Source organism: Zeus faber (genome assembly GCF_960531495.2).
Source record: "Zeus faber genome assembly, chromosome: 4".
Lineage (NCBI taxonomy): Eukaryota > Metazoa > Chordata > Actinopteri > Zeiformes > Zeidae > Zeus > Zeus faber.
In genome coordinates, this window is record NC_137191.1 from 26619900 (window position 1) to 26630336 (window position 10437).

The window sequence follows — 10437 nt, forward strand, 5'->3', positions numbered from 1 at the left end:
GCCCAGCACGCTTCCGCTGCCCCACTTTGCTCTATATGTAGTGTAGTCTATAGTGGTGACCAGAAGTAAAGGCCAGAATGATATATTCTATTTCATATCATACGCAGTGTATTCTCTGTAAAAACAAATATAACTAAATAAATAAATAAATGCAATTATTCATAGACCTTGAGTTGTCCATTGTCCACTGTTTCTATTTGAAAGTGGAAGTGCAACTTCCTTTTGTTGACAGCTTGTTATTTTTGGGGCTATTTTTACTTTCAATTCTCCATGAACCGGACTAGGAACCTACTCAGACACAAACATGTGAACCAACCACACAATCGATTACCATTTTGATCCTGGTTCTTTGCTCCTATATCATCACTGAATTGTTTTTAAGATTGAAACCCATCAAGCTCCATGACTGAGAACGAGCATAAGATTACACTCAAACCCTAACTCTTAACTCCTTCCAAACAAGCATAGCCTCAAAACTATCAAACTATAACTACAACTGAACTGTTGGATGGCCCGTTTTTGTTTTTTTTTCAAACGCAAAGTCTTTTTTCACGATCACAAAGTTGAGCAGAGCTCCCAAAGGAATCAAGCCCAAAACATGACCCGAATCAGTCACAGGAGTTCATTAGTAACCAAATAACTTAGAAAATTTGATATTTAAAATTTACCCGGGATCCTTTAGCTTCCTCTCGCTCAATATTCAATACATACACCAGATCTTAGTGTGAGGATTTTCTATTATTTATGATGACCCATAACTAGATGAATATGACCCCGCACGCACGCACGCACACACGCACACACAAACGCCATAAAAGATTTATTGTAGCAATCAACAATAAAAATGAAGGTGTTCAGTGGTCATCTCGCTTTGTTAATCTGGTAAAGCAATACAGCACAGTGCAATCACAAATTGGTTTCCTGCTTATTACGATGATTAAGACAAAATCACTTAAAAAAATATGACCTATTCACATTGTTTACAGTATATATATAGTATATATACTGTATACTATACTTTATATACATGGATATATTATATGTTTAGCCTTATATGAATATACTATATGTGCCTCGTGTTGTTTACTACGTATTTTTTGAGCTTATAGAACTCATTGTGAGTAATCACCGGGTGTCATGACATTTCACTGCATATATGTATGATCGTTTGTATATGTATGTGACAAATAACCTCTTGAATCTTGAATCTTTCATTTATAGTATTCAGGGTATACACCATATATAGTATACTATACATTGACGCCTCCCACCTCTGCTTGTACTAGTAGCTGCTGTTTATCTATGAAGAAGCTGCGGTTGACTAGGAACCCGTCTTTCCATTTCACCATGTGATGAGTGACGTGCCAAAGTTTGGGTGGGAATTAGGTCAAGAACAGGTGTGTTTACAGCACTCAAACAAACACATTCCATTTCACATGATCAAAAGAGAAACTGCTGGATCCTATGTAAAACAAAGCAAAACAAAAGTATAAAGTGTTGCAACTCCTATGTTTTAAGGTTTTGGCACATAGCACACATTGAATTATGCAGACAGTATATTTAAAAAATAGGCTGATTGACTGACCTTAACACTCCCAGTTTGACACTAAATTGGTTGTGGGATTCAACATACAGCAGCTACCTGACTGGGCTTTTTTGAGCCTTTTTTTGCTTCATATTTGCTACATAGTACTGTGTTTTAACAAATCACAGTGCTAAACTGATGACCGGGATTACTTATTTGCTGGGTTTGTCGGGTAAAAGGGAAAGAAAGAAAGAGAAAACTGATGTAACCAGCAAACAATGTTCTACAGACGAGGAAGCATTTGAGTTTCCAGTAAAACGAGTTTGGGTCGCATGCCAGCGTGGGAGGAAGAGGGGGATTACGCACAGATTTCAATATTTCCCACCGGTCTGAAAATACTAGGCATACTTGGCAGGCGGATGGGGTGGGTGGTGGGTGTGGGGGCGGGTGCCACACGAATCACAGTTTTCTGAGTTTCAGTGAACGCAGCATCAACTGCCGCTGTCTCCTAACCCCATACAGCCAGAGAGCCGTGTCCGTGCCTTCCAACATAACACCAGATATCGAGTCCACTAGTTAATCAGTCGTGGATGGCGTTGTTCTTTTGGACATATGAAATCATAAAAATAAAAAATGCTCAAATGGAACGCCAAATATACTTTGGTGGTCGTTTATATACCTGCCCAATTAAACTCTATACGTGGGAAACACTGGATTTAGAGGAAGGGAAACAGAGAAGAAAATAGATTTATGGACAGAGACAATGAAAAAGAGAGGAATCGGGACTTTGGGGTTATATGTTGGGAAACAGCAGGTGGTGCCATTCCAGCAGTGGGACGTTACTCTGGTGCGGCTGTTTCGGGTGATGCAAAATCTGCAGAGAATACAGCCAACAACAAAAACAGGTATTCAGGTTATTTCTATATCCGAGTCCATGTCGGCCATGTAAGGTATGTGAAGCCAGCCTGTCATTATCACAAAATAACGCCCCGACAGGGTGATCAGAAGGTTTGCTAGTGTAAGCATTAGCATGTAGGCGGCATGAATCAAGAGACATGAATCGGGCAGCAAGAAGTGGTTGCCCTTGACAGCCGTCACTATTAACAGACAGCGGTCATTATTCAGAAATAACTGTCGGCTGCTCGCTGCTATTTACCAATCAGAATTGCCACACTGCTCTGTGTACCACAGAGCAGTGTGGTAAGAAATAACAAACTTTCGTACGTACCTTCCTCCGCAAGCTCTGGTACTTGTTGGTGATCTGCAACAAATAGTAAGAAGTTTGGCATTTTTTACATTCATAGTCAATTTTCAGTAGATTTAGAAAACACACACACACACACACACACACACACACACACACACACACACACATATATATATATATATATATATATATATATATACATAAAACGTATAAACATATATGTTAGTCAGCATATATCAGGTTTGGTATCATATGTTAGGTTTGTGTGTATATACTGTGTGTTATCTATGTAAGTTGTTCATAGTTCCTCATTACAAGCGACTTATTAATCTCTTAAATCTCATGAAGATTAGTGGATTAGTAGATTTATTCAGATGAAAAACTTTTTTTTTTTTAACTGCATACAGTCCTTAATAACCTTAAATGAATGATCTGTGTCCATTGGCATCAGTATTGAACATTCTCAATGTATATTTTTTTTATCAATTTGCATGGATCATATTTTTGTACAATTAACAAATAAATTCAAGTTAACTTTATTTTTAAAGTTAGCCGGGATGTATAACCTAATATGTATATTTGTACATACATATAGAACACGTGTATACAAAGGCATCTATATAAACATACAAACTTAACTTGTAATTAAGGCAAAAGGCCATTCCGTCAAAGTATGAATGTTTTCCAAATTCTAAATCCCCAAAACTTGGCTGAAGTACAAAAATCTTCAGAATGAGAACAGAAACCTGGTGAAAGAAATCCTTCTTCTTGAGTTTTTTCTACAAGTTTCACTTTGTCTTTTGGAGATTAGATGTGATTAAACTGGCAACGTTTCATTTTCATTTCAACGTGATGAAAACAATCCATATTGTTCCCTTTTTTCCCCCATCGCTGTGATATTTCACAATTGTATGGGCGACATATTTTTTAAATATAATTCTTTATTAAACTCCAGAAGAAAGAAATATTAACCCCATTAAACCAGCCACACAGGGTCACCAACTAAAACTCAAGCCTGTATCGGATAACGAGCTACCAAAAAAAAGTGTGTTGTGGTGTGTTGCAGAAAGCCTTCGGACTATGTGAAGATAATTAGAGAAAAAAAAGATATTTGAATCAGAACTTAGGTTTTTTTTCAGTTGCTTTGACAAAATTACTGAAGGATTAACAAAGTTCTAAAATCAGAGATACATGAACCAGAATTCTCATCGATATACATAAAATGCTAATTTTATATTATATTAATCAAATATGTTAAGAATTGGCAGGAATTGAAATGATGAACTGAGTAAAGCCTGCTCACTTTAATCGATTAGGCTACATTCCTTTTCTGCATTCATACCTGGGCTCATTGTACAAAATCAAAAGAAACAAGAAAACTGTATATATACTGCACATTTATATTACAAAGATTCCAGTGATGCCTTATTGTTTGTGAGATTTATTATTTAAATTAAGAATTATTAAATGTATTTATTGATTTATTATTCAATGTATTTATTTGGCTATATAATATTTATTAATTTGATTTGCATTTATTATTTTCATTAATAGATGTACATGTACATCTATTTTTGGTAAATATATTTATTGGTTTGTTCTTTTCGTACATTCATTATTTTCATTAAACAGATTTATTTCATTTTGAATTCACTAGTGCCGTGCCCGTTCATAACGCGCCTGTTCGCTCATCCAAACAACTTCACACTCTGACTTGAACTGCTGCATGTACCGGCTGCACTCGTAAAAGACACACCGACTCGCAGTGAAAACCACCGGGGAATAGCACGATTTCTCACAGGACTGTATATGGAATTTATTGCTTGATTCAAGTCATTGGGGAAATACGATCTTTCTCAATGGAAAAAACACACCCGACTACATGTTGGGGCTGCACTGCGGACATGAGTGACTCAGTCGCAGCCTCCCTGAAACCAGGCCCCGCTGCTGCACAGAGCTGAGCTGAGCGGCAGAGCCCTGAAGCCCCGCCCCACTGAGCAGTAGGCTTGGGCGATGTCCAAGATGTTATATTGCGCATGCAGTGCAAATATTGCAATACACGATATTATCATCGTTGCTACAATAAAAAAGCACTCTTGTTTTCTTTGGAGAAACGGTGAACCTTTATGCCGCATGGTGGAGAAAGGAGGGAGGATCTCCCATTCACCACGCGAACAGTGACGGGCACCAAGCAAGCACGAGTGAGGAAATATGTAGAATTAAAAAATGATAATTTTGACCGGACCATCCACACCACCACGTCCGAAACCTCCATCTGCTTCCTCGCTGGTGCGTGCATACGTCCACAAACATCCGATTTGTGCGCGCAAGCGAATGAGCTTTGTCTGAGAACTCTGCAGCTCCATACGTTGCTCGCTGTGGTCCCGCGGACGGACAGACGGACAACAGGGGCGGAGATATTTCGACATTGGGAAAATATCACATATGGTGGAATATATCACAATATTCTATATCATCGAACATCGGCCCAAGCCTACTGAGCGGCACGGCACGGCCTTGGGTCCCCAGCAAGTGTGAAGTACATCGGATGAACGGTTGTCGAGATAATCAAAGGACAGGCAGACAGACAGACAGACAGGCAGGCAGACAAACAGACAGAGATTCCTTCCTTTAGTTAGAGTAAACATTTAGTGCTGAGTTGGAGCATGTTTTGGAACACAGCCAAACTGTCTTCCAAAACACACTTCCTGCTTAGCTGGGCCGTCTTCTAGCTCTAGAAGTGAAACAGGTCCTACATCAAGTCACTGAGACTTAAAAAGAGAGACAATGTGTGGCTGAACAACACTGAAACAATGAAATACAATCACTTACAAGGAGCAAGGAGCAAAATCAACGGTTACTCACGGTGAGAACGTTTTTTGAAAACCAGCAGGACCAGGAGTCCCACGATCAGAGCGCCGATGACCACCAACGGAGCCACCACCTTGGACACCGTCCCAGAGTGTAGTTTGCTGCCTCCAGTAGCTACATTGGATCATAAGTATAAGTAACCATACTACATTCCGATTCATCAGAGTAGACACAACATGAGGACCTGCGTTTGCTGTTTCATAACACAAAGAAAAAGGCTGAAAATAGGAGTCGGCGATACGGCAAAAATATCACACCAGAAATCAGATTCTTTTTCAGGCTGGATCATGATCCACGATCTTATCACGATTCTTTTTCATGTTGGTTTATAAGACAATTTTGCAAGTTACTGAACAGTACAGCCAAACAAATTTCCCTATTTTAAAAAAATATAGCCCTACAAGGAAACAAAACCTAAAAGAAAGAAAATGAACAGACAAGTAGTAGCAGTACCTTAGTACCTTTCCAAAAGAGAAAGGCTCAGCCTGAAATATATTTTATTTATTTTCCGCCTACATCAATCAAAAATCCCTGAGTGCGGGTGTCCGTGTCCCACAAGCTTGTTTCAATGTTTTATTATCATATTTTATAATATATACTCTACAAGGGGGTCATAATGGGCTGTGCTCAACGGTTTTATTTTATCTCATAGAATCACGAAAATCGGTCGGAAGCAAGACAATTCCCAAAAACATTAATAAACAGCCGTTGTTTCCGCTACCGACCGCTCAGAATTGATTTATCCCACAGAGCCGTGTTCTAAACAAATAAACACATACCTTTAGACGCAGATCCTGGGACTTCAAAGACGGCCTCCACTTGCTTGTCCCCTTGGTGGTACACACAGCATGTGTACCTGGAGGACCTGGATCCGGGCGGGGGGGTCAGCTTGCTGCTGATATTAAACAGTCCATTGTCTCTCTTTTCCACCGCGGGGGTGGAGCTGTGTGTCAAATCTTCATAATCCTTCCCAAACCAGCGGACCTCCGCTTCCGGGTAGCCACTCGAATGACAGAAAAGTTCCGGGGGCTCAATGTCCTTGACGGTCAAGGAGCGATATCTGGAGTGCTGTACTTGGCTACAAAGACAAAGATCATGATGAAATAAACATTTGTTTCTTGTACACTTTTATGTTGATATTTATTGTTTATTTGTAGGTTTATTGTTCGGCTTTCTTTTCATTTTTTGGTTTATATTGCCAATGCACAATGCAAAGTCGGTCTGTCTGTCTGTCTGACTGTCTGACTGTCTCAACAAAAGCTGAACCTGGTAACAGTTCTCTCAGCGGTTCTCAATATCCCAAATCTGGGTTTTGACACAGATAGCAGGTAAAGTATCAATTTACTCGATACCGAAAACATTACTTATTCTTTGAACACAAAAACATGTCCAGCACATCGTACCTTATCCTGTGGAAACCGAATTGCGGAACCCAGACCAGATGATACAATTTCAACAGAGCCATGACTCAATTTGGTGGCTCTGATAGGGGGAGGATCTTAAAGTCAACTCTGTGCTCAATTGGAAGCCAGTGACGTGATCTGTGGACGGGAGTGATATGATCCCTTTTCCTGGTTCTTGTCAGAACTCTTGCAGCGGCATTTTGGATAAGCTGAAGGCGGCCGGTGGGTTTTTTGGGGAAGACCGGAGAAGAGAGGGTTACAGTGATCAAGGCGGCTTGTTATGAAGGGATGGATTGGTTTTTTTTTTCCTTCATCTGATTGTGACAGGAATCCGTAGACTCTGTTGATGCTGATCTGGTGATAGAGTTGATGTGTGATCAAAAGTTGAAATCTGAATCTATGATCACGCCGAGCATCTTGACACAGCTCAGACTGCTTTTTCCGAGTTTCAATTGTGATTATGATGGTGCAGCATTCTGGGTGGGTTGGAGGGAAGCAGGAAGGTGTTTTAAAATGTCCGATACGCAGGCTCCAGGGAAATAACAGGTACGTTCTGTCCCAACCTGACGTCTCTCACCATGGAGTTCCCAAGGAATGTTAAACACACAAACTCAAAATAATTACCAACTCAATTAAAACAGGCAAAACAGGCCAGGGCATGTGGCATCAATCATAATGAATATGACTGATTTACACTTTGCATTCCCCCCAAAATAAATAATTTTGACAGAATCCAACAATCCTTGGGAGAATTCCATTCACAACTCAGAGCTGAACCGACTCCTCTGACTCCCGTCCGCCCTTGCTCACCGTGCGTTGCACCGAATGAATCAAAGCAAAATGTAGTCTTTACTGAGTGACTCCTCACGAAGCGAATCTCAAAAAAGAATCAAACCTTTCATCACTCCTTACCGAGCTTGTTTTGATTAACTCAGAGCTGCTATTCTGCCTGGAACTGATGAATAAGATCAATTAGTTAAGCCTTCCAATTTTGGTCCCGCAACATAGGTGTCCATTATTTGTGTCATTTGAGTGGAATTGTAAACCTTTTCCTGACACGCCTGGCTGGTCAGTGAATGTAAAAGAAAGTAAAGCAAAGTAAAGTAGAGGGCGCTCTCACCCGTGACACTGAGGTTGGCTGAGTATTGGGCTCCCCCCCTATCCGTCGACACGATGCAGGTGAACGTTCCTTCGTCGGCGACCTTGGTGTTGTCTACAAGCAAGGATACGTTCATGTCCCTTTCATTCCAGTCTGCCTTGGCGAAGCGGAAGCCCGGCTCCTGTTTGAGTTTGCTGTATGTGTACAATATCAGAGAGGTGTCCCCTCTCTTCCATTTTACGTACACAATCTTGGCGTTCGTTGCTTCCTTGGACAGGTGGACCACACACTCCAACATGGACGGCTGGCCAAACCGTGCCAGGTTCGTAGAATTACAGTTCAAACTCACAAATTCTGTATATGGATAGATTTTATATAATATAATATACAGTATATATATGAATATATAATATTAATACTATATACTATGAATAACACTGGTGTCTTTAATAATACTGAATCATTAAATATAATAATAATTATTATTGTTATTATAGATTAATATATGTAATAATAATTTATCCCATTAAATAACCAAAATGTGCTGTACTTGCTGGAAAATATATATAATTTGATTCCCATGATATAAAATAAGATCAAATCTGCCAGAATCAGTAGCAAAACAGCCCATCATGTTTCCAAATACATAGTATAAAAATAGATATGAACTTACGGAATGGCCTTCCAGCACTAATAACGACGGCGGCGAACAGCAAGCAGGTCCAAAATGAGGTCATGATCTCTGTTCTATTGAGGCAGAAGAGATAAATACAATTGTAAAGATGGACCAAAGGTCATTTTTACGAGTGCATGTAGAAGTAGCGATGCGGGAAATTACTTAACACGTGTAAATACGAGATAGTCATTAAATAAGTAACTGGGTAAAGAAGTATGTCATTTAGTCAAGTCAGCATTTATTAGGTTACTTCATCCACGCCGCATGATTTAGGGAGCACGACCACGATCTTTGACAGCTGACAAGCTATTGTCAATGTGGAAACAACACAGACAAACATAGTGAATTAAAGCAATTTTTATTTTTTGGTCAAATAAATCTCAACAAATGTATCCAAACAAACAAATAAACAAATCCCACCAAAACAACAACAACAAAAAAAAAACACCCCAGTGCACTTCACACGCTTTTATTTCTTTCTCTCGTTTAATTTCTTTAACTTCAGACAAGACCGAATTGATATTTCCTGATTGTTAATTCTGTATAATTGTAGATTGTGAACATGTGTATATGTAACAATGTAAGTGAACAAGTCTCCCTTGCAAAAGTGCTCCTGAGCTCTATGGGACTTTACCCGTATGAATAAAGATGTAATAATAATAATAATAATAATAATTATTATTATTATTATTATTATTATTATTATTATTATTATTATTATTATAATGAAACCAACAACAAAAAGTGTGACCACAGATTTATAGATTTGACTTTATAACGATCAGCAGCGGTAGCAGCAGAATTGCTCCCGTACAAAAAAATACAAATAAGTAAAACACTTGATCAACTTAACCCACGCACTGCTCTGTCCCAGCAGGAAAGCGTGTGTGTCTCACACACACAAACACGAAAGTAGATGTTCGACGTGGATTCGGTTTGCAGCTGCAAACCGAATAAACAAATACTCACAGTCTGTTACCAGTCATTGCCGCGTACACCTACTTCCCTTATTATAGTATAGTCTCGGTAGTTAAAATAGGCTGCGAGCACATAGTATCTATCCATCCCTCTATCTATTTTCCTGTAGGGATTTTAACTTTGCAGACATTTACTACATATAAAGCATTGTAGTCGCTGAACACGGGTCGAGTTGTAACAGCAGATCGACTCTGTATTTACATTTAAATCAAACTAAATGGAAGAGATGGTACTGACCGTCGACACGCCGCAAGCTGCTTCGGTCCCGGTCCGGTATGAGCTCCGGGACGGCAGAGGTCGACATCAAACCGAAGCTTTTACTTTCTCTTTCATTATGACGGAGGTGGGGGGGCGCTAGTTTGCGCCGTCTGCGCTGCTCCTTTCAGCTGGCGAACACGATAAGGGATTTGAACTTTACACTGATTGAATCGCAACTCAGCAGCGGTAGCAGCAGAATTGCTCCCGTACAAAAAAATACAAATAAGTAAAACACTTGATCAACTTAACCCACGCACTGCTCTGTCCCAGCAGGAAAGCGTGTGTGTCTCACACACACAAACACGAAAGTAGATGTTCGACGGTAAAATATTGGTGAAATCACCAAGATGGCGCTTCGTACGGTGGTCTCGGTGTTTCGGTGCTCGTGTTATGTCTCATTTTGTTTGTTAAACCCCCCCC

General features: G+C 39.8%; 1 protein-coding gene across 1 annotated transcript; it reads right to left on the minus strand.

Moving 5' to 3' along the window:
- Window positions 1-807: 807 nt before the first annotated feature.
- LOC307229518 (programmed cell death 1 ligand 1) lies at window positions 808-10109 on the minus strand. Its single transcript, XM_079999517.1, has 7 exons — window positions 9997-10109; window positions 8779-8852; window positions 8127-8459; window positions 6383-6676; window positions 5598-5717; window positions 2754-2786; window positions 808-2399 (listed from the first exon to the last, which is right to left on the minus strand). The coding sequence occupies exons 2-7, from the start codon at window positions 8840-8842 to the stop codon at window positions 2365-2367; spliced, it is 879 nt and encodes a 292-aa protein (XP_079855643.1). The 5' UTR covers window positions 8843-8852; window positions 9997-10109; the 3' UTR covers window positions 808-2364.
- Window positions 10110-10437: the final 328 nt, after the last annotated feature.

Excerpts from the sequence above, each read along its gene's own strand:
- LOC307229518 (XM_079999517.1), bottom strand. The coding sequence starts at position 8,842 with ATGACCTCATTTTGGACCTGCTTGCTGTTCGCCGCCGTCGTTATTAGT. Across the intron at positions 8,460-8,778 it reads TAGTGCTGGAAGGCCATTCC|AATTTGTGAGTTTGAACTGT; the intron begins GTAAGTTCATAT and ends ATCCATATACAG. Across the intron at positions 5,718-6,382 it reads CCCAGGATCTGCGTCTAAAG|CTACTGGAGGCAGCAAACTA; the intron begins GTATGTGTTTAT and ends GATCCAATGTAG.